General features: G+C 44.7%; 1 protein-coding gene across 1 annotated transcript; it reads right to left on the bottom strand.

Annotated features, from left to right (window-relative positions):
* Positions 1–254: 254 nt before the first annotated feature.
* On the bottom strand, positions 255–24,742 carry RBP2 (retinol binding protein 2). Its single transcript, XM_033212496.1, has 4 exons — positions 24,595–24,742; positions 10,283–10,461; positions 2,095–2,196; positions 255–534 (listed from the first exon to the last, which is right to left on the bottom strand). Exons 1-4 carry the CDS (start codon positions 24,665–24,667, stop codon positions 484–486), a joined length of 405 nt encoding a protein of 134 aa, XP_033068387.1. The 5' UTR covers positions 24,668–24,742; the 3' UTR covers positions 255–483.

Raw genomic sequence — 24,742 nt, 5'->3', positions numbered from 1 at the left:
ATCCAAAGGAGTGAGTCTCAAACGAGGATGTTCAAGAGTCAGTAGCAGATGCTGTGTTGGCCACAGAATGTTTCTAGGTAAAATACCCTCCTCCCCACCCGCCATGTCCCCCACAAACCAACAAACAAGCTAAGAAGAAAGAAACAAAATAAAATAAACTGAAACAAATTAATAAACATGAAAAATCACACAGACAGTCATCTCTTCTGTCCGTGGGTAAAACTGACAGCTCTAGAAATGAATGGAGATCAATATAAAGGGTTTCAAAATATGGGAGTAATTTTTGTTTTTCCATTTAATGCTAGGTTTTAAAGGAGGAGAATATGTCTATCACTGCTACCTATGCATTCTCTTTAAAACCCAGCCAGATGCCTTAATGGGGCTGTCAAGAGTGGGAAGGTCTCCACAGCTGCTTCTCAAAGCCAGTAGACACTCAGTGTGGGCAGTGGGGAGCTTGTGCTTGGCAGGCCTCCTGCGTTGCTATCACTTCTTTTTGAACACTTGACGGCACACCTGGTTGCCACAGGTCAGCTCCTGCAACATCAGAAAGTGGGTGAGGGGCTAACAGGCCAGGCCTTTCTTCTGCCCAGCTCTCAGCCCCCTTGGTATCTGGGGGTGGGAGGTTGGAATAAAGAGGACACTTAGGCATTCTGGGCAAAGTGCATCTCACAGACCCAATCAGCGGGCATGCCCTGCAGGTAGCAGTAATTTGATTTTGACACTTGAATTGAGCTTGAACAACTATAAAAATGAAAAGTGCAAAGAAATGACCCTCTTGGACAGGATTTCTCCTACTCCCATGATTAAAGTAACATGGCCTAATTTATAAAAGGCAGCGAAGCCATGAGGAAGGAAAGGACCTAGTGTAGAGAAGTGTTTGGAAGGTAAGGGCCTGAAAAGATGCTGGCCGGTGAGCTGCCCCTCTAATCTGGCTTTCTGGCCTCTGGTGATTAGAATAGTGGCTGGTGGTGGCACAGGTACCCGCAGGGTGTGAGGTGCAGAAAGGCTTTCCCAGGCTTGCCTGTGCAGCCGACAAGGTCCTGTTTTTCATCCAGATAGAGGGAGCCCCAGGCCTTATTTGACCCTCACTGATTCTCAAAAGAGGAGAGAAAAACATGAGTGTGGGAAGGACCACCACAATCATTGCAGTTGACTATGAATCCATTGTCTAAGCCACAGGGACCACTGGGGATTGTATTACAATTAGAAAAATCCATCATCCAAACCAGTGCAGGTAGGGAAAGCCATCAGTGGAAAACACGACGAATGCCTCCCATATATCATCAGCTGACATTGCCTTCAAAATAAAGATCTCAGGTGAAGCAAGGCTGACTGTGAAGGGCGCCGTGGCAACCTGAATACTGACATTGGAGCCCAGTACCTGCCTGATTCCAAAGTGAGTGAATTAATGAATGAAGAGCCATTCACTGAATGAGCCATTCATTTACAAATGAGCGAAAAAGGATGAAGGAGTGAAAGATTTTTCGCCATTTGAATGGTGAACCCATTGAAGTGCCTTGAAGATTGAAGAATGAAAAATTAAGCTGTCTCGACAGGTATAAGATATTTAAGGATATCAGTTATTGTTCCTACTGCTCTGTTCTAGTACCAAATTAACCTAAAACATTTTGGGGTCAGGAGGACATATCTTATGGAGAGAGGTCAATGCCTGTGGCAGTTCCCAGTCAGAGTGGGTCCCGTCTCCTCCCTACCCCACTCCCTCTCCCAGGCTCCCATCATTGTGAGAAAGCCCTGTCCCACCCTCCTCCAGGGCATCTACATTCTGTGGCTCACATTTCTCCCCAGCTGGTCTTTAGCAGGTTCCCTGTATTTCTCCTTGGATCTCTGCTTCCTAACTCAGCATTCTGAACTTTCTTTTGAATTGCAGCTGTTCACAGAAACAGCCATATAGATTTCTTCCTGGAGTCCCCTGAGCCAGATGGGAACGGCTTCCTGACTATATGACCACATGCATTTGGCTGGAGCTCGGGGTAGGAGTGCAGGGCCATTTTTCTTGTCAAAGCGCCTGGCTAGGTGACCACAGTAGTGTGTGTAAGCACAATGGAGGGGAGCTGAGCAGACCCCAGTACTTACCAGGTACAGCTTGTCCCCCTGAATCCACTGCTTCCAGCCCCGGTTCTCCTTCTCCCCCTTTTGCACACACACAAGGACATCACCTTCCCAGGTGACCAGTGTCTGTAAAGACAGATTCCCAGGCAAATCAAACATATGATCTTGAGGGACTGAACACATCTAAACCTGCAGCCATTTCAGGGTCCTGCTTGCTCAAAGGGCAGAACCCTCAGCCTCAGGGAGCCAAGATCTTTCCAATGTCATTTTCCACATACACCCTCCATTCCAGCCAAGCCAGCTTATCTTGACTTGCTCTGTTTTCTTTTAAGGAATTCTACTTTTCCATTTTTCCTTATGGTAAAGATAGCATTTCAAATCAGTGGGAAGAAGATGATAAATTTCACTATATAATGATGTAAAATTTCTGGAAGGGGAAAATACCTTAAAGCCAACAGAGAAACAAAAAACTGGGTGAAAATGATAACATCAGATTTTATTTCCTTATATATATAAAGGGCTCCTGTAAATCAATAAGAAAAATGTCATTAACTTAATAGTTTGTGTTAACAAAGAACAGGAACCAACAGCTTACCAGGGGGGAAGAGCCCTAGCAGATGGCTTCTAAACATAAGAAAAAGATATTCAGCCTCACACATTATAAAAGAAATGCAGGCCGGGCGCGGTGGCTCAAGCCTGTAATCCCAGCACTTTGGGAGGCCGAGACGGGCGGATCACGAGGTCAGGAGATCGAGACCATCCTGGCTAACACGGTGAAACCCCGTCTCTACTAAAAATACAAAAACTAGCTGGGCGAGGTGGCGGGCGCCTGTAGTCCCAGCTACTCGGGAGGCTGAGGCAGGAGAATGGCGGAAACCCGGGAGGCGGAGCTTGCAGTGAGCTGAGATCTGGCCACTGCACTCCAGTCCGGGCGACAGAGCGAGACTCCGCCTCAAAAAAAAAAAAAAAAAAAGAAATGCAAATGAAGACTTTGTTTTTCAGATACATTCATCATATGGTCAAAGATCAAAGAATTTGATAATACACTAAATTGGAGGGAGAGTAGAGAGGCAGGCACTCTCTCTTACAGCACATGGGGATATGAATTGGTATAAATCTCTTTGGAGGGCAATTTTATATTACCTTTCAAAATATAAAATTGCATATACTTTTTGATCTAGAAATTCTACTTCTGGGAATTTTCCTTCAGGAATCACAATGTGAGAACTGTCCACTGTAGGACATCAACAAAGGCAGGGGAGCTCCTTAAACAATCAGGGGGTTGCCCAGATGGTTCCAGTACGGCCTTCTTATCCAGAACCAGATGGGTGGACCTTCTCCTGGTTCTTGGGTTCCTCCCAGCAGCAATGCCAACTAGTTAATAGCACAGGGGCAGCAGCAGAACGTGTGCTGAACAGCCAGGCCACAGTGGCCAGCAGGTTGGAGAAGCCGTAGGCCTGCTGAATCCCAAGAGTGCTCAAACCCCTGTGTACATATTTACAAACTATTTACCCTTCAAATTTCTCCTCCTTCTGTTCCCCACTTTTACCCCTCCTAATACCTGCTATAATCTGTACTACCCCTAGTTGGTCCTACAGGGCCAACCACTTCTGTGCCCAAATTAGGCATGCCCTTCCTAAAATGATTACGTTATTCCCATCTGAAGAATGGTTCTGTGTCTGTGCTGTTCTTTGGGGATGACCCTGATCCTAGCTGATTTTCTTCCAAGTATGTGCAAACTACATTATGCCTCTCTGAACAATATTATGCTAAGGACCAGATGTTTACTTTTCTTGATATCTTATAAACCCAGTCGGTGATAAACTGACCTGTGTTTTTTTCCCCAGTGTCCTTGTACATTTGGGCCTGTTTTTTTGGTGCAAATCTGTTTTCTACAGATTGTTAAATCTACCTATTTCTAAAATAATAGTTGACCTTGACCATATTATATACTTTATGTACAATTTTATTCCTCCTCATTTTACTCCCCAGTGCATCACAGCATTGTTTGTTACAGTAAAAGACTAGAAGCTTCGTAAATTCTGTCAGTGGGTGGCTAGTTAAATATGGTATGGTTCATCCCTGCTATGCAGTCATTGAAAGAATATAGCCGTAGTGTATGGTTTAAGTCGAAAAAGCAAGGAGCAGAGCCAAATGCATAAAGCAGAGAGGGGGGAGTATGTATGCATGCTTATGTTTGTACATGTTTCCTGCAAGAAAGTAAAAGAAATCTTTAATAGTGATTGTCCCTGAGGAAAGAACTGAGTGGCTGGGGGTTAGGAAAGAAAGAAAATTTTACTTTTTGATTTTTTTAACCATCTGCATATATTCATATTCCCAAAGCTAATTTGAAAATAAAATTCTACATGTTTTCTAAAGGAAAAAAAGGTCTCCTCCTCCTTTAGGACCATCCTAAGCCTCACATCTTTAAAGGTCTTGGAGAAGCTCACTTTATAGGTTGCCTTCCTTGCTCTTCTGCGAGGAAGATGATGTCTGGAATAATAATTTGCTTTTTCTTATGATGAGCCTTGGACTCTGAGTTTTCCTCTAAACAGATGAGAAAGGACTCATGTCTTCAATTTGGGCAAGGACGGTGTCGTCTGTCCTCCTCACTCCCAGATTGCCTCACATATGATAGACACCTAATACATGTCGGTTGAATTGATGCCTGTCTCTCCCAGTAGACAGTAAGCTCCATGAAAGAAGATGCTGTATCTGCTGTTCATTTCTGCAACACCAGACTCAGCACAGTGACCAGCATTGTTGAATGAATCTCTGTTTGTTGAAGCATAATCTTGAAGTAAATCCATTTGCCTCCTTACCTTAGTTTCTATGGTCCTACCAGAGTGTACACATGTCCATCAATATGGGCACTGTATGGTCATTGTTCATTTAGTTGTCTGCCTTCCCCAGGAGGCTTGCAATTCATGAAGGCAGGAGAGGGCGTCTGATTCATCATTTTATCACTAGCTACTGACTTAGCCCTAGTATGTAGTAGGGGCTTAGCAAATTTTGTGTAAGGAAGGAAGAAGGAAGGAGAAAAATGTTAGTGCATGGGGCTTGTCCTAATATTTTATTTTAATAACTCATATTGGACAGCAGGATTAAAAGTTGTTCTGAGCCTAAATTGGTTACCAATAAATTATGGTAATACTTATAATATTATAGCCTTACTCCTATAGAAAAATAATAAGAAGCAGAAAGAAGAGAATGGTTAAATGAACTAAAATTTCTCAATTTAATTTGCTTTTAGTTGGTGCCCTTCTTCCCTGCATCAAAAAAGATTTTAAAAAGAGGCTCAATTGCCTTAAAAGATCCTCAGTTTGAGGAAATGGATACAAGTGAGGAAAGCCCTTGGTTCTCAGCTAGGAGATAAAGAAGGAGTACATTCCAAGGGCAGACAGCTGTACACAGAATTAAAGAAGAAACCTGGGCTCCCACCATGTTTTCCACTATCACAGTTTCCAAAGCTAACATTGCTTAAAGCAGCCCTTTATGATAAATTAGATACAGGCACTGTATCAATGTTAAACTTATAGAAGCTGATAACTATATTGCAGTTTTACAAGAGAATATCTTAATTCTTAGGAAATACACACTGAACTATTTAGGGCTAAGGCATCTGATTGTTCAGAAAATAATATTTGCATATTAGAGAGAAAGCATGTGCAAATGATAAAGCAAAGGGGCAAAATGTAATGTGGTAACTCTTGGTAAAGAGTATACAGGTGTTCTTTGTTCTATTCTTGTAACTTTTCTGTAAGTTTGAATTACTCGCCAACACTTTTTTTTAAAGGAAAATGACAGCTCTTTAAGAGCATAAAAAAGGATGAGTTTGCATCCTTTGTAGGGACATGGATGCAGCTGGAAACCATCATTCTTAGCAAACTATCACAAGAACAGAAAACCAAACACCGCATGTTCTCACTCATAGGTGGGAACTGAACAGTGAGATCACTTGGACTCGGGAAGGGGAACATCACACACTGGGGCCTATCATGGGGAGTGGGGAGGAGGGAGGGATTGCATTGGGGAGTTATACATGATATAAACGTTATGCACATGTACCCTAGAACTTAAAGTATAAAAAAAAAAAAAAAAAAAAGAGCATTGAAGGACAGTATTCACATGCTCAACCCTTCTCAGTGCACTTTACCTCACTTAAGAGTTCTTTGGTTTGCCACCAGAGCCCCTCCTCTGGCAGCCCCTGTCTGCCACTCCTCTTCTGGGGGCTCCCATCTTCTTCTGCCATCAGAATGGCATTATTGGCTCTAACCGCCATTGTCTATCCCAGCTTTTCCCTGCCCTTACCGTCTGCCCCAACTTCAAGTACTTATTTTATTATTGAGATATAATTCACAAAATATAAAATCCACCCTTTTAAGATACACAATTCAGTAGCTTTTATTCCACAAGATTGTGTAACCATCACTATATCTAAATCCAGGTGATTTTCTTCCTGTCCCAAAAGGAACCCCTATGTATTAGCAGTCACCGTTCATTTCCTCTATCCCCTGTATCTGGGCAACCACTTTCTCTCTCTATGAATTTGCCTATTCTGGATGTCTCATATACATCACACAATACATGGCCTTTTGTGTGGGGCTTCTCTCGCTTAGCACATTTTCCAGGTTCATCCAGGTTGTAGCATGAGTCTGTCCTTCATCCTTTCTCATGGCTGCATATACTCCACATTCCATTCCATGGCTATCAATTACTTATTTTTAATTTTATTTTATTTTGGGGTAGCTTGTGTAGTTTTGAAAGGGGCTGTAACTTCTCTTAGAAATCAGCCAGGATAGGAAGTTGGGAATACATGGAACACACAGGAAGGAAAGAGGGGGGTCCCTGACTCCTCAGAGGAGAACTGACTCTGTGATCAATGTGGTTTCATTGCTTCTGCCCTGAGCTGGACAGGGCACAACATGCACCTCTCCTCCACACTGCCGAGTGGGGAGATTCCAGAGGGCTTGTAAGGGTGATCACGTAGTTGAGATGTGGAGCCCTGGAAAACAATAGCATGAGGAGTACCACACACGCTCTCACACTCACACATCCTCACACTCCCACACGTGTGTAGGTGTTCACTCAGGCATGCCACCAAGTGTGGGCAACAGAAATTAATCAGAGAGGCCAGGCATGGGGGCTCACGCCTGTAACTCCAGCACTCTGGAAGGCCGAGGCAGGTGGATCACTTGAGGTCAGGAGTTCGCAACAAGCCTGACCAACATGGTGAAACCCTGTCTCTACTATATATATATATAAAATTAGCCAGACATGGTGGTGCACACCTGTAATCCCAGCAACTTGGGAGGCTGAGGCAGGATAATTGCTTGAACCTGGGAGATGGAGGTTGAGGTGAGCTGAGATTGCGCCACTATACTCCAGCCTGGGCAAAAAGAGTGAAACTCTTTTTTAAAAAAAAAAAAAAAAGAAATTAATCAGAGAGGCTGGGCGCAGTGGCTCGTGCCTGTAATCCCAGCACTCTGGGAGGCCGAGGCGGATGGATCACAAGGTCAGGAATTGGAGACCATCCTGGCTAGCACAGTGAAACCCCATCGCTACTAAAAAAAAATACAAAAAAATTAGCCAGACATAGTGGTGGGTGCCTGTAGTCCCAGCTACTTGGGAGGCTGAGGCAGGAGAATGGCATGAATCTGGGAGGCAGAGCTTGCAGTGAGCCGAGATTGCACCACTGCACTCCAGCACTCTAGCCTGGGCGACAGAGTGAGACTCCGTCTCAAAAAAAAAAAAAAAAAAAAAAAAAAAAAAATCAATCTGAGAAAGAGATTTGCCCATTCTCTAGCATCCCCTTCCAGCTGAAGGGTTCCAGTGAAGTTACAGGAAGTAGGTAGTTCCTTGGGCATCTGCTCTGCATGGTGATTCTCATGGGAATGACCCATTGTTGGAGGCTGGGCAAACTGTCTGGGTACTTCTCACTCCCTACCAAGGGTGTGTGAGAGTGTGTGTGTGTGAGAGGGTGTGTGTGTGTGTGTGTGCATTCACTCTGGTTTTCTAGTGAAGGCAAAGAGGATGCAAGCTGTAGGAAAGAGGATTCTCTCTCTCTGCAGGGCTAACTGCTGATTCTGGAGAGGGGAGAAAATGGAACATGGAGAGGCAGAAGAAAGGTAGGAGTAGTGTTAACATGTGGAATCCATTAAGGGCTGGAAGGGTGATTTATTTTAGGAAGAGCAAGTTCTCTGCCATCAAAGGTGACAAAGGATCAACTCAGAGAGGACAGGCCTGCTTTTCAAGAGCCCACACCCAAAACAGAAAGGTGAAGGAAAATGAAACATTTTGCACTAATTGGGTTGGAATAACAGAATGATGCAAAAAATTGTGAGATCAATTTTCCTGGCAATTCTGGTGTCTGATGAATTGGCTTTTCAGTCAGATGGTTCACAGGTTCAGAAAAGGCTTGTTGATCCATTATCCACTCAGTGAGGGGTTCCATTAGTGGATAGTCCAGGGCCCAGAATCTTAAGTTCTCATGCAAGAGTGCTCTGATGGAAAAATTTCCATCATGCTTTATATTTCCCTACTTTTCTTTAGCAAAGAACACGAAATATAATTCAACCTTGACTTGATGGCTGCGACTATCAATGCTACAGGACAACTTGACTGAGAAATAAAGTGTGTCCAGCTCTCTTGGCCTTTAAGTTGTCACCAAATAATAATAGCAACTTTTCCTCCCCACCCCAGGAGAGGAATCAGAGCTTGTGCCCATTGCTCTGGGGGAGAGTTGAGATCTCTGACTTTGCAGGAGCTCCTGGAAGCACAGTGTGAGAGTCTCAGGGTGGTGGCCTGACCCTGGGAAGGTCAGGACTCATGGTGAGCGGGGAAGGACAGGGCAAAGGGTGTTGCTTGCTTTGTTGTGGCACTTGAAGAGCTGGCTCTTTGCCGGGGGTGGGAAGGCGACAGCATGGATACCTTGGGTCAGAGTACTCAGCTCTGTCCTCCCTCAGTTTGGGAGATAGGACAGAAGTTCCAGTGGCTGAATTGGCACAGAGGGAAAGGATGCTTTGAATATTCAAACTGCCCACCCTTGTATAAAATGCATGGGCATAGACAGTGAACAGCCAATTGCAACCATGATAAATGACAAGCCAGGAACCTTCCCAAATCTCTTGGACTGTGTGTCCCCGGGGTTCGTTATGATGGGAATGTTGGGTGGAATCTTTAAATACAACTGAGATTGGATTTCTCCTATTCCTGTTTGGTGGGGACTGACCAGGTGTAATTTGATTTGGAAAACCAAAAACAGGCACACTGAGCATGAATGTGAGCAGGAGGGCTGGTTACTGGGTTGGGATACCACACAGTGATGCTGGGGAGAGCTGGTGTTTCCCTTGCCTTTCCAGCATCTCTCCACTTCTTCCTGCTGCCTCTGCCTTATTTGCAAACAGCTCCTATGGGCAAGGGCCTGCCTCTTCTGCAAACTTGAGTTGTTTCTGCCTGCTTTCAGGATCCCACCTATATTCAATAGTTCAAACAGCGAAAGTCTGACCTTCTGATACCTGGAGAGTTGCCTAGATTATCTCTTGTTGGTTAAGGCAATGCTAGGACAGAGCCACAAACTTGCCAGAGGCTTCTCCAAGTTATTAGGGTTGGATAAATCTTGACTTCACTTAACCTACTGATTTTTTTTTGGTTTAATTTGGATCATTCTTTTCTAAAAAAAAAGAAATCAGCTGGGATAATCTATAATTGAGATGTTTTATTTATTTTATATTTGCTCTTTCTCAGCAGAATCATAAAAATTTGAGATATTTTATATAAAAACATCTGATTTCTCTATGTCTCCTAAAAAGAATCTGGCACCTTCAGGCTTCTCTCCTCCATGGCAGCGCTTGGCTGGCACTGGGCAGGGCTGCCACCTTTCCATGTGCCCTGGCTTCCAGAGGGCACAGGTGCTGTCCCTCCCTGTGATGTTCCACCTTGCCCTCTTCCCTCTGCCTACCAGGCCCATGGCTGTATATGACTCATAGGCCCTGGCCCTCGATCCTGGAGAGGTTGAGCTCTTAAGCTCTCCTAGGCCTGCCTTTTCCTACTAAACTTTCAATAATTTTTCATTGCCAGCATGATTAAGGCCATCCTGGTCCTCCTTTCCTGATTTTTCCCAGGTTGTTTCTAACATTTTTTTCATCATGATACCAAATAGCCAGCCCCTGCACAGAATGTGTGAGTGGAAAACACTAGCCCCAGTCAGTACCTTAACATGCCGGTTATCCAGGCCCTTTGTGTACTCGTCAAACTCTACTCCAACAGTGAAATCCACATCATAGTTGCGGAATGTGCTAGTGGTTTTTGTCTTGAAGTTATCACCATCTTGATCAATAACCTTCGTCTGAGTGAGATGTACTGCAATCTTGCGGGTGGCAAAATCAATATCTGTTGGCAAAGGGAATTGTGGAGGTTATGATGTGCTCAGCCAGACTCATTCATTTCTTTAACAAGACCAAACATTCAAGACTAGAGACACAGATTGTGTATAGGCCACCTGTCTTTGCTTAAGTGGGAAACAAGCATCTTACTCGTGGCCAAGTTGGGCATCTCAGTCAGTTGCTGGGAAACCTAGGAGTCTCCTGGCACCTCCTCAGGATCCCTGATGGGAGGGAGATGTAGCACGCAAGACTCAACCCTAAGCTGCAGCTCCCCAACACACACACACATGCACACACGTCACAGCACCTCTATTCTATCTGACCTGTTGGGCATCCTCCTAAGAGTTTGCTGAACAAAAAGGTCTGATGATTTAAAAGAAAAAAGACTTTGGAAATCACCAGTTTTAATCATGGTTAAAGATGAAACTTAGGAAACTTTTGTTAATGTCCACAGTGGGGAGGGATAGTTACAAACTTCCATTTTAACAGCAGACTGTTTTGCCTCAGTTCTAGCCGCCAGTAAAGGTTTGTTTTTTGTTTTTTATTTTGTTTTGTTTTTTCAAGATGTGGTCTCACTCTGTCGTCCAGGCTGGAGTACAGTGTCGTGATTTTGGCTAACTGCAACCTTGACCTCCTAGGCTCAAGTGATCCTCCCATTTCAGCCTCCCAAGTAGCTGGGACAACAGGTGCATACCACCATACCCAGCTGATTTGGTATTTTTTGTAGAGATGGGGTTTCACCATTTGCCCAGGCTGGTCTCAAACTCCTGAGCTCAAGAGATCCATGTGCCTTGGTCTCCCAAAGTGCTGGGATTACAGGTATGAGCCACAATGCCTGGCCCCCAAGGTAGTTTTAAACATATTCTGGACAATAAATACTCATTCAGAGATTTCTTCCTCCTCCTCCTCCTCCTCCTCCTTCTTCTTCTTCTTCTTCTTCTTTCTCCTCTTCCTCCTCCTCCTCCTCCTCCTCTCCTTCTCCTTCTCCTTCTCCTTCTTCTTCTTCTTTCTTGAGATGGAGTCTGGCTCTGTCACCCAGGCTAGAGTGCAGTGGCTCGATCTCTGCTCACTGCAACCTCTGCCTCCAAGGTTCACTCCATTCTCCTGCCTCAGCCTCCCAAGTAGCTGGGACTATAGGTGCCCATCACCACACCCGGCTAACATTTTGTATTTTTAATAGAGATGGGGTTTCACCATTTTAGGCAGGATGGTTTCGATCTCCTGACCTCGTGTTCCGCCTGCCTCGGCCTCCCAAAGTGCTGGGATTACAGACGTGAGCCACCACACCCGTCTGTTGCTTTTAAGGGATAGGTTGATAATTGTTTACATTTTTATTATGAAAATGTTGAAACAAACCAAAGGAGTGTTGAATTTCCTAACCATTGCACATTATAACAAGAAGCTAACCCCTAGTTAAGCATAAAATGTGGCTCAACTACAGCCATGCCAAAAAGTTGTTGGCCTGTGGAGTAGATCTAGAAAGAGAGGATAGTTCTGAAAATACTTGAATTTCTTCCCTTGCTATGAAATCATCTCTCTTGGTCTTTAGTCGGATATCTGATTCCCATTATGCCTGTAAATTCTCCAGATATCTTTAGATGCCAATTTAAATACTTAATATTTTTCCAGAAAATCCACTGAGAAGGTTTTAAAAAACACTAGGATTGATTCTATTAAAACCCAAGGATAATAATGACCTCAAGAACAAGAACAGCTCAAATTTCTCAAGTGCTATTTCTCTGAGAACTGCAGTGCCATCTTTATGATATGTAAGTGATGACATTTCATGTTGTGCACTGTCCGGTGCAGGACAAACACTATATTGTGACCATGAGAGAGAGAGACCAGCAGGTAGTTCAGGAAGTTCCTGTCAGTTTGGAGACTGACAACTCTGCTACCCTTCCCATGGTGGCCAAGTATCACTTCCTCACTCTCTCCCCATTTTCTTTCTGACCCATTTCCTTTAAAACTCCTTCTTTGCGTCTGGACCTGGTGGCTCATGCCTGTAATCCCAGCACTTTGGGAGGCCTAGGTGGGTGGATCACCTGGGGTCAGGAGTTCAAGACCAGCCTGGCCAACATGGTGAAACCCTGTCTCTACAAAAATACAAAAATTAGCTGAGCATGATGGAGGGTGCCTATAATCCCAGCTACTCAGGAGGCTGAGGTGGGAGAATCACTTGAATCCGGGAGGCGGAGGTTGCAGTGAGCCAAGATTGTGCCATTGTACTCCTCACAACAGAGCAAGACTCCATCTCAAAAAAAAAAAAAAAAAAAAAATCCTTCTTTAATCACTATTACTCCCCTTCTCCCCAAAATCAAGGAGAGGCCAAATTGGCCACTTGAACCTCACTTTGGGTCAGCAATTTGAATCTACAACAGAATCACAGCTGCATAAGGAAGGGCCCTGGGTATTCCTTTAGACTCTAACTTGTATAAAGTCAGGTTTGTGCCTGACGGAATAATTTTAAGTAATATTAGCTAGCTGGAAGGTAAAAGGATTATATGCCTGTATCCTAAGTTGAAAAGAGAAGTAAGTTCAAGTTGGCATAAGCTGCTGCACAAATGCCAGTGCCCTGCTCACCTCTCATTCTCTACTATTTGTTGAGTACCTTCCATGTCTGGGAACTCACCAGTGGGTCCCAAAGCTAGTTCCCTTTCTGGATCACCTGAGATAACGTAAAAAAATGCAGATTTCTGGGTCCTATTCCAGATCTAGAATCTCTGGGTGGTAGAGCTCAGTGATTTCAGATTTTGAACTTTGTCCATAGGAGGCTGTTTGGAAAAAGACTTTTATGGTTTAAAAATTTTGAAAGGTACTGTTTAAGTGCCTACTTGTCAGGTCAGAGATGATGAAGTAAGACCTAGAGAGGCTAGTTTACTTTTCTAAACATGCATGGCTGAAACAGCAATCAGAGTGGCTTGGTAATTGGATAGATGTATAGAGAGATTGAGTTGGAAGGAAGAAACAGTGGTTCTGAGCTTGGACGATCAAGGTGAGAGCCAGGGAATAAAAGAGTGAACTAGTTTTATGGGCAAACATAGGGAACTGAATTTTAGGTAAGGTGAATCTGAGAGCCACGCTGTGTGGACTCTTGGTAATATTTGGGGTGGCAATTAAGACCCTCTTTGTGTCTAGGGATGGTGTCCCTTTGTGTCTAGGGACAGTGTCTAGGGATGGTAGCTCAGGGTGTAACCTCCCTTGGGAAACCTTCCTCACTTTATTCTTCAAACAAACCCACAAGTTAAGTTTTATTTTATCTTCATTTTGCCAGTGCAGAGAAACTGCCTCAGAGAAGTCATGTCACTTTCCCTGGATTATGTAGTGAGGAAGCAGTTGAGATGGTACTTGAACTTAGGACGATTTGTCTCCAGGGCCAGAGCTGTGCTCCCCAAGCTCTGGGGTAACACAGTTAGATCATCCCCATGTGTGCAATTTCCGTGACTACCCAAGATACTAGTAACTTCTGACTCTGTTAAATTTTCCCTGGAGACACAGGGACTGTGGGATTCAGTTGGATAAGCCCTCCCTGTTTCAGGCAGTTTGTTTTCCAAAGCCCTTGCATACTGTCCCCAACCAAATGGCAATTGTTTTCTAGACCCAGGGCTGTATAATAAGTGAGAGCTGAAGCAATCACACTCCAGCCGGGTACATTATCTGGTAGCTCATTTAACTTCACCTCTGTGGCTTATGGAATTGTACGTGAGCGCGTCCCAGCCACACAGCCTGTGAGGCATGGGGTGCGGGCTGAGACGAATAGTCTCTCAGCTGCCTTTGGTTCTGTGAATTCCTCTAGTCTTCTTGGCCAGCATTCCCAGAGCCCCTACTTCCCCATTGTGTTCGCCATGGGGTACAGCTCCATCAGATGTTTAGTGGTCAAAAAAATGGGCTCATGAGCAAATACGTTTGGGACATGAGGAATTAAAACCAAGACAAGCTGGTTTCTGCCCTATAGAATTTCATAGATTCTTTAATATAGGAAAGGTACTTTATAGCTCCAAGTTGGAGGGAGGGTACAGGATGCAGCTTTTCAAAGTCTTAGGTGGCCATGGAGCCCCTCTGTGGAGGAACATGCAGTCGGCCAGGTGTCCCACACAACTTACTATGGAAAGGGCTCACCAAACCCTTTCTGACACATTTATCTCAGCCACCTTGGCCTTGCAATCATGAAAATACCTGTTTAATTTTTCTCTCTTCAAGGTAACTGCTGACCTGTTTAGGTGGGACCAAGTGGTCAAGTATTTCCGACTTAAAAAATGAACCCTTCCTTAAAATTACTACAAGCCACTGAAGAGCATCCTCCTTGTTCTAGTGAGTACAAGCACATGCTTGTGGCGTGTGGAGGAGCTGGCAAGAGGCTGGTATGTCACACTCCATCTCATATTTCTCTCCTTCTGCCCCAAGTGTGTCCAGCTTCAGTCTCGTCACTGGACATTTGGTTCCAGATCTAAAGCAGCAGAGGGCAGTGGCCATATGTGGAGCTATTATTAACTGCATCATCTTGTTGTGAGGATCAAATCTGATGGTGTTTGTAAGAACTTTGCCCAGTGGCTGGCAGCCTGTAATCATGGCTCTATAAATGGAGGCTGCCCTCATCATAATAGCATTATGAAGCCGCTGATCTCACAGGCCAATTTCCTTAGAGTCCTTTGTGTTTTCCCATATACCCCTTGAACAGTTGCTCTCTGAATCCCTGTCACTCTCGTCCCAGCTTTCCAAATCTCATAAGGCCCAGCCCCAGCTTTGCCTCCTCTTACTCTTTCTTGCCTCCTTCCTTACCTGCTATCCAGGCCAAACAGTTTTACTGCTCCCCTCTACCTGCCAACCGTATTTAGCATTTTCTCCTGCATTTTTCATGGAGTTGGCTATTCTTTCCGGCAGTCTCACCTCTATGAGGACAAGGACAATGCCATCTTCTTGCTCTGTGTTCCCCAACCCACCACACCATAGAGTCTTGAGCTAGGCACATAGTAGGTACTCAAGATATACTATGGATTAGTTAATGGAGGCAGCAAGGGCCAGGACAGTGATTATCAAAGTGAGGTTCCTGGGCTGGCAGCAGCATTAGCACCTGGGAACCTGCTAGAAATGCAGGTTCTGTGCCATGGCGCTCCAGCCTGGGTGACAGAGCAAGACCCTGTCTCTAAATAAATATATATAAATAAAAATAAAAGAAATGCAAAATCTGGGGCCCATGCCAGACCTATTAAATAGGAGCTCTGTTGGCCAGACTCTGCTTGTCCTTACAAGTCTTCCAAGTGATCATGTGCATGCTAAAGTTTAGAACTGTGGTATAAATGAGTAAGGGTAAGGGGCAGATGCAGGTACAATCCTATCTCTTATTTCCCAGCTAGCTGTGTGACCTTGGAGAAATTACTTTTCCTTTGCCGGAAAATGAGGAAAAGAATGCTCACTTCAAAGGACTATTTACAGTGTAGATTCAGTAAAAATAATGGTAAAATGATTTACATAGTACCAAGTAGTTTGTCAGTATTCAGTGCACACATTGCCATCCACTCTTGGCCTTATCTGTTTGGGTCAAGTAGGGACCAAGTCAGCATTCAGTCCAGAGTGAAAGTTTTGCTCATATTTATGCATCTCCATAGCTGTGTGCACTCCTTGTTTTGCAAGGGACTTGGACTCTGCAGGAAAAGTGGGAATGGTGGCTGATACACTCCCTTCCTGTCATAAGGGGGTCTGTCCCATAAGCATTTAATCTAGCCTGGCGACACTTTTCTCTGCGTGGATCAGTTTCCTTACTCTATAGTCTGGTGATGGGTAGAACCAATTTCAGCTCCTTCTCCAGCCCTTTGCGCTAAGGTCTGAGCTGTGCTAAACCATACTTCTGGAACAATAGTTAGGAGACGGGAAAAGAAAAACCATAGGTCATCTCTTAACCAGATGAAACACAGGGGAAGGCTCTAGGTAAAACCATTAAGGAATAACTGAAAATCTACAGAGAAATTTAGAACTGAAGTGTTCCTCTGAGAGCAAGTCTATTTCCACTCAATGGATGTGGAAACTGAGGCCCTGAGAATTTAAGTGGTGGGCTCAGAGCTACCCAGTTAGGATAGCACCCCTGACGATTTCTTTACAAACACATTCTGTTGTCATTTACAACTAACGCCCCCCTCCCCAATAAAAAGTATTGCTTGTCCCTGGTTGCATAGAAAGGTAGATCACAGCTAAAAATATCTATTGCTGACAGAACTGGTTTGTCCTGGAAACACCATCTCTAGTCAATCTTTCTGACCAGTGCCGGGGGAATCTTATTTGAAGACTATGCAAATGGAATCAAGCATCACTTCTCTTCTGGATTGAAAAATGGCTTGGCCTCTTGGCCACCCTTCAGTGTTTGCACAACCCAGTAAATCATGTCGCCTCTGCTCTGCCCCAGGGAAGGTAGCCAAATGTTCTGTTGGTGGACTCCTGATATTTCTAATCAAAAGGGTTTAACTGTGGTTGTGGAACACACACACACACACATACAGATTATAAAAACACTTCCTCTTCGTACTTTGCAGAGAAAATTATTTTCCTGGTATGGTATTTTAACACCAGGGTTATCAAGCATGTTTTATCTCCTTTTCTGGATTAAGGGTATCTCTGAGTTTGATTTATAGCCAGGTGAAATGAATTTCTATCTCAGAAGGAAAGGTCCAAAGGCAAGCTATTTCTGAATAATATATATGGCTTTTAGCTGCTGCAGAAGGAAAAAAACAACACTGACGTGACTTTATTAAAGCATACTTTTCATAACTGCATTTTGAACAATACAAGCCATAAGGGTGAAATATGAGTATGCTACTCAACATTAAAAGGCTGTGTAATGTGCTTGTGAAAAAAGCTAAAGTTGCAGGCGAAAAGGGCAGGTGCTCTTTGTAAATTAAAGAGCAGAGAGGCACAAGTATTCATCATATGAAATCTGAGAACCATTCAAAGTGCAGCTTTGATGGGCTTCAAACCCGGACTCCTTAATTCTCAAATCATTGGCACTCTTAGGCAATTGTGAGAAGCAGAGTGTAAGAACAATTTTCTCCTTTTTTCCATGCCACTTCCTGCTCCAGAGAACACATTTGAAAGCAATTAGATGAGATCCCTGCCTGCTTCCGCCTCTCACTTCCTTCTAGGCACTGGGGGCAAGCTGGAGACCCTGGTGTGCCTCCCTGCTCCTTATGCACAGTTTCTCCTCTCCATTCTTAGTCTACTGCATACTTACTGGGATGGACATTAGGGTGGAGGTGATGCCAACACATGCAAGGGGAGACCTGTACAAAGGGATAACACCTATCATTACCTAGGCTTTTTCCATCCCTCAGCATTTCCCCTTTGAAAGTCTTATTAGGTACCATATAGTTCAAGTAGAGACTTTGGCAAGGTGTATACCTTCATTGACTTGTGAGCACCATCAGGAATCCAGATTTTATGAAACAAATTCTTCATTGGAGCATCAGACATCTATTATCTATCTATCTATCTATCTATCTATCTATCTATCTATCTATCAATCATCTACCTACCTACTCATTTTTACCCAGGGACTCTGAGTGATTCTCTTGCAATGTTTCTGAGGGTCCTGCCTATTTACTTTGGATGCCTTCATTTGGACATACCTTGTTCACAGTGAAGCTCTTTCTTCCCTACCTCCGTGTTTCGTACCTCCACCAAGAACAGTGTTGAGAAAAGGGCTGTGGGTGTTAGAAGCAGATAGCCTGGGCTCCTGTCTTAGGCTCCATCATTTCTTAACCACAAGTGGCCATGGACTAGTCTCTCCACTTCTCTGGATTCCTCACCCCATAAAATGGAAAGCATTTCTTCTGTATTTACCTCTGACTGTATCCTGAGCTCCATATCCCATACCAAAGTGCCAATTTTAATACTCCATTTGAATGTGTAACAGATATCTGAAACCAAAACATGCAAACCAGAATTCTTAATGCATGCTCCCCCGCCACCCCAGCCTGGTCCCTCCCCACCAAAACTCACTCCTCCCGGTGACTTCCCCATTTTGGCTAATGGGATTGTCATCTGCCCAGTTATTCAGGCCTAAGTCTGGGACCCAAATTCATTTCTATCATTTGCTCTCACTTCATATTCATCTGCAAACCCCGTGAGCTTTATCTCCAAAATATAAGCTGAATCTGTCCTCTTTTCTTCAGCTCCACAGGCACTGCCGTAGCCCAAGCCATGGTCATTTCCTGCCTGGACAACACTGCAGCCTCCTAATGGGTCTCTCGGCCTCTCTGCTTGCAATCTTGCCCTCCTATGATTCATTTTCCGTGCTGTGGCCACAGTGATCCTTAAAGAATACAAAGAGGATCCATTTTTCTTCCCAGCAGAAGGCTGGTGTGTGCTTTGCCTTCCGCCTACTTTTCTACTCTCACTCCCCCACCGTACCCACAATTCCTCTGCCTCACACACTTCCAACTCCCAATACATCAGCTTTCTCAAACCCTTGGGTCCAAGTGATTCTCCCCCCTCAGCCTCCTGAGTAGCTGGGACCACAGGCACGTGCTTCCAGGCCCAGCTAATTTTTTTATTTTCTATTTTTTGTGGAGACAGAAGTCTCACTATGTTGCCTAGGCTCATCATGAACTCCTGGCCTCATGTCACCCTCTTGCCTTGGCCTTCCAAAGTGTTGGGATTACAGGCGTGAGCCATCACACCTGGCTTCGTGTTCTTGAACCCAGAACCTTTGCACTTGCTGTTCCCTGTGTTCAGAATAACACTTGTCAGCATTCAAACCTGGGCTCCACTGTCACCCCTTCAAGTCTTCCCTGACCACCAACCACACTCCACTCCATCATTCTTTTAATTTTCCTCCCAGCACTTACCACTACCCAAAATAACCTTAAACTATTTGTTTACTTTCTGTCTCCTCACTAGCATGTAAACTCCATGCCGGCCGGAACTTGTCTCCTCATTTCCCACTATACTTCCCGTGCCTAGAGCGCTTCCTGATGTGTCATAGGTGCTCGATACATTTGTTGAAAACTGAATTCACTAAAATGAAGAAATGTGTATAAAGCTCTAGTGTGATGTGTATCATGGTATGAGAATAATTTGTGTATGTGCTCACCCATCATGCTAGACTGCAGGCTCTTAAATGGTCAGGATGAGATTTTGCACATGGCACATATTCGGGAAATATTTTCTGGCAGAGACCACCTAGATGGGAGCTGTCTGACTTCAGCCTCTCAGGGCTTTCCCTTCCTGGTGGAGCTTTCAGAGACCCACTAGAACTGATTGTGATAGCCACGGCACTTTTAAGTCTGTGCATGTCAATTTAAATGAAAAGGATGTTCTTCATAGAAGATAATCCTCACCTGCATTTGTGAGTTAAGAAAATAATGGGTTTTCCCCAAATAGTTACAATTTATGGCATAAAAATTTCCTAAAAGATGTATCAATTTAACATTATCCAATTTTTGGACACATGCTTCCCCATCTTCACTGGTTAAAATTATGTGATGGTTTTTCATTTTCTAGGCTGACTCCTCCCTGACTCTTCCTCCTTTAGTCACCAAATCCAGCCTATTTCCTGCTCTGCACATCTCCCTGTTCACCCTTTCTGGGTACTGCTCTCAACACCTTCCCAGGGTCATTGTAACAACCTCTTTAGTTCTCTGACAGTCTGCTGGTCTATTCACTCTATCTCTGTTAGAGTGAGAATTGATAGCATCTCTCTTCTCTGCATACAATTTCTTCCTAGACCTCTCCTTGTAAGGTGAAGTTCATGTGTAGCACACTGACTTAAGGAGCCTGTTGCTTTTCCAGACTCTTCTTTTGCCTCCTCCTTGCACTTCACCCTCTGGTAATACAACGCCTTCTGGTGTCCCAGGCCCATGCTTGTGCACATGCCCATTGGGGCTACGCTTGACTCCATCTCCGCATGGATAACTCCTGCTCTTCCTTCAAAACCCCACCAAGAAGTACTCAGGAAGCCTTCACTGACTCCATGTACTATAGCTCCTTTCACCACCATGCACACACTTCTTGTTACTATTGTTCTTTTGATTCCATAGCCCCTTTGAGCCCAAGGCATAGAATCTCAACTGGCTCATCTGTGGCAGATTACATTTTCTTAAATGGCTGCGATAACACCTCTCATCCTACATGCTGTTCTTACAATGCAATCTTGACATTCATCCCACTGAAAGGTGGGGTCTATGTCCCTTTTCTTTGAATGCAGGCAGGCTTGTACCACTTCAACCACTAGAATATGGTGGAAGTGGTACCTGGTAGCTTCTGAAGCTGGGTCATAAAAGGCCATGCAGCTTGTATCTCTTCTCTTTGGACACAGCCTGCATGCTGTGAAGAAACCCAGGTCACTTGGGGAGACCACATGTAGATGTTGAAGCCAAGTTAAGGTCTCATCTGCCAACCAGCATCAACTGCCAGACATGCATATGAGTGAGGAAGCCTGAGATGGCTCCAGCCCCAGGTGCTGTCCAATTGCAACCAAATGAGAGCCTTTAAGCAGGAACCATCAGGATGAACCCAGTCAGCCCCCAGAACCATGAGAAATAATAATTAAATGATTGTGGTTGTTTCAAACCGCTACATTTTGGGGGTGATTCATCAAACAGTAATAAAAAACAGGAATACCATTTGTGCATGGCTGTAACATGACTCCTTGAGAACAGATTCCAGGGTTGGTTCTGCTTCAGATGGCACAGTCCCTGGCATCCAAGGCACCTTCTAAAGCTTTGATAGAGAAGTTGAATGATTCCCACCTGGGCAGAGTTAACGAACTCTCTTCCAGTATTCTTTCACATTACGGAGACCTCCTTATGTCTGTCCTCCTTGGTTTCCCCTTTAAAATGAAGACCACCCCTCCCACCCCTTCATCCCCTGATCTGACCTGAAGGAGGACTGACTTCAGGACATGACAAGTTCCTCAGGGCAAAGAAGTTCACCAGCTGGTTTCCCCACTGTCAAGAAAGAGTCTGGGGTGAGAAACACCAGGTGCCTAAGAAGGCAGGAGAGGAAGTACCACTGACCTTTGGCTCACTCACCTTTTGAACTCTTAATGACATCATTTGTGGCAAACCCAAAGGGTGCCACGGTGTGTTACTCTGCTGAGGCTGGTGGCTGAGTCATGTTGGGAGGCCAGTGTGTAGAGTGAGTCACTGGGTTAGTGACAAAGCCAGTTTACTGCCCAACCCCACGTCTCAGTAGAGTTGCTCTACCAGGCCCACAGAAAAAGAAAACTCTCTAGTGCTAGGGGTTAAAGTATTAGAAATCAATGATTCTTAGACAGGGAATGGGCATCATCCTTAACAATAGTCACACATCTGGGGATGTCTACACATACTCTTTCCAAATGCTAAGGGTCTCACTGCTCAAAAGGGTAAGGAAGGCAAGCTTCGTTGACATCTCAGTGTTGGGAAAGCAACCTGCCTTATGTCCTGGGTGTGGAGGAAACTGTTGAGATCTGTTGGGCTGCTTTTGGCAGGTTAGATTGAAGGGGCAGCTCTGCCTCGCCTGCTTCTAGCTGACCCACCTGAGACCTGTCTTCAGTCACCGCCATGACTGCCCCACCCATGTTCCCATGGCAGGTTGAGAAGGACAAGGGATCCCACCTCAATACATATGGTATTAATCTTAACCAGTGGAGTGTCAGCCTAATACTCTACACTGCAGAGATCATGGGACAAAGAGATCAAACGACTTGCTTATTAGAGTGAAATCAATGTAATGTCATGTTAAATTGGAAGTTTTGGCTAAAGCTTTAAGAGGCAATAAATATTTCATACCAAGTAGAATTACAAAGTCCAATCTGAAACCTCAATGATGAAGACATTCAAATATCACATTCACAACTTGTGAGCCCCTCACTCACATTAAAGGTGTAAGTTGATGTGAAAAGAGTCCAGAGGAAGTTGTTGGAGGTGTTGTTGGAGGCAGGATTTCTCGGAGAGAGGTGACGGTGTACTCTGCATCCTCCCAACCCCCAGGAGGAGAAAGGGAGTGCACATTAAAGGTGTAAGTTGGTGTGAAAAGAGTCCAGAGGAAGTTGTTGGAGGTGTTGTTGGAGGCAGGATTGCTTGGAGAGAGGTGACGGTGTACTCTGCATCCTCCCAGCCCCCAGGAGGAGAAAGGCAGTGGTAGGAATGTTTGCTTCTCACCTTAAGCCTCGAGAGGTGGGCTTTAGGGGTCCACTCTGCAGAGCCATAAACTAAACAGAGCCTAGATTTTAAATCTAAGTCATCCCAGGACTTTTCATTATTTAAGCATAAGCAGCAAAAGACACAAGGTTTCTTTCTAATTCTATTACTTGACTCTGGCTTATTCAGCATACTCTTGAAACCTTGAAACTTCCAAATAACCCTTGTTAAAGTACTTTTAATTGCTCAAAACCACAACTACATCCAATATCATCTGGAGGGACAGGCAAGGCTGGGGCTATTATCTCTATTTGCCAGATGAGGAAACTGAGGTTCCAAAAGGTTAAAAAAACTGGTTCAAGGTCCCAGAGCAAGCCCTGGACTCTCGTCCCAGCTATGTTGACCCTTCTGCTTTGGTTTCCTCGTCTGTATAATCTTGTTCAGAATTCTAGTTCCAAGGTATGCTCCAATCCATTTACCCATGTGTAGAATCAGAATCCCATTTCTATTGGCCACTCCTGGTACTAAAAAACACAGGTGCAACAGGGTTGAGGCTGGGGCTCTGGTAGGAGGAGTTTTGCCTCTTTCTTCCTCCCACCAACTATGTTGATGTAAAAAGCCTGCTAACCAGAATGAAAAGGAAAGCTATTCAGTGTTAGAAACCAGTGTAAAGTACATGAAGAGGCCAGGCACGGTGGCTCACATCTGTAATCCCAGCACTTTGGGAAACCAAGGCTGGTGGATCACGAGGTCAGGAGATCGAGACCATCCTGGCTAACATGGTAAAACCCTGTCTCTATTAAAAATAAAACAATTAGCCGGGCATCGTGGCAGGCGCCTGTAGTCCCAGCTACTCAGGAGGCTGAAGCAGGAGAATGGCATGAACCCGGAAGGCGGAGCTTGCAGTGAGCTGAGATCGTGCCACTGCACTCCAGCCTGGGTGACAGAGCGAGACTCCATCTCCAAAACAAATAAATGAAAAAAAAAAAAAAAAAGAGAACATGAAGAAAGAGCTTAGTTCCACAAATATGAAACATATCACAGCTTTCCTTGTTCACTGACATGGTGGACATTTTCAAGCTAGAAGTTTACCACACCAAAAAACTCATGATTTCCACTCTTGGAGAGACCTCCCACCATCATATCCAAGTTATTATTGCTCCTCTAACTCCACCCACTGCCATTTCTCTCATTCTACATGTGGAGGAAGTTCCAGCGAAGTAACCCCGTATGTGGAGACCTTTAAAGCTAGAAGAGGTGATAAAGAGGCTGCTGAGGGATGGAATAAGGACAGGCAGCCAAAGCCCCTTGCTCAGCACCTGGAGCACAGGAGCCACCCAGCAACTGTGAGCTCCCCTCTGGGGGCCCACTCACTCTAGTTCCAGGCAGAACCTGTAGGCTGGGCAGGGCTATGTGTTTTCTGCCAGTTCCACAAGGAACCCACCCTGTGGTGAACTCAGGACACGCACCAATTGGTAGCCCTTGGCCTGGAACCCAGTTCAGAAGTTATATAAGCAGTGGGTTGTTTGTGCTATCTGACAAAAGCCTCTCTTGCCTTCCATGAGCTTGATTTTCCCTAGGTTGAGAGATTTGCTAGCTATTTCTTTTCTGCTTCCCCATTACAAAACTGATAAAAGAACAATGCAGGGGTCACTGGTGGATAATATCAGGTCCAAGTGGTTATCAAAGAGATGGTAGTCACAAGGCAGGGGAACAACTGGGTTATCCTCTCAAGTTTGGCTTTACTCCGTGTGTATATCCTCCTGACGTACACATTCAGTGTATGTTTTCTGTGGGCCAGGCACTGTGCTAAGGCATCCTAGACATAATCTCATTTATCATTATTCCCAGTTTCCAGATGAGAAAACTGAGTCTCAGAAAATTTTTATGATCTGCCTAATATTGCACAGCTGTACATGCATGAGGATTTGCACACAGGTCTGTTGAACTCCATAGCAGCACTGTCTGGAGGGCCACACCACAGTACTCCCAACAACAGCTTCCCTCCTCATCCCCAGTCTCTTCCTTACCCAGAGCCTTCATGTAGCCCTCAAAGTTTTCATTACTCTCCATCTCCCAGGTTCCATTCTGGTCCCTTGTCATGGTGGTGGCCTCTGGTTCAGTGAGGGTGTGTAGTGGATGGCAAGGAGCAGGCTGCAAGGAGAATGTGTTGGAACG

This window comes from Trachypithecus francoisi, unplaced genomic scaffold (genome assembly GCF_009764315.1).
Source record: "Trachypithecus francoisi isolate TF-2019V2 unplaced genomic scaffold, Tfra_2.0 Lachesis_group0, whole genome shotgun sequence".
Taxonomy (NCBI): Eukaryota; Metazoa; Chordata; class Mammalia; order Primates; family Cercopithecidae; genus Trachypithecus; species Trachypithecus francoisi.
This window is presented reverse-complemented; position numbering and strand designations above follow the sequence as displayed.

What these genes read in the sequence shown, in the direction of transcription:
- RBP2 (XM_033212496.1), bottom strand. Translation starts at nt 24,667, where the DNA reads ATGACAAGGGACCAGAATGGAACCTGGGAGATGGAGAGTAATGAAAAC. An exon ending in TGGATAACCGGCATGTTAAG is followed by an intron (nt 2,197 to 10,282) that starts GTACTGACTGGG and finishes CTGTCTTTACAG; the next exon opens with ACACTGGTCACCTGGGAAGG. An exon ending in AGGGGGACAAGCTGTACCTG is followed by an intron (nt 535 to 2,094) that starts GTAAGTACTGGG and finishes CTGATGTTGCAG; the next exon opens with GAGCTGACCTGTGGCAACCA.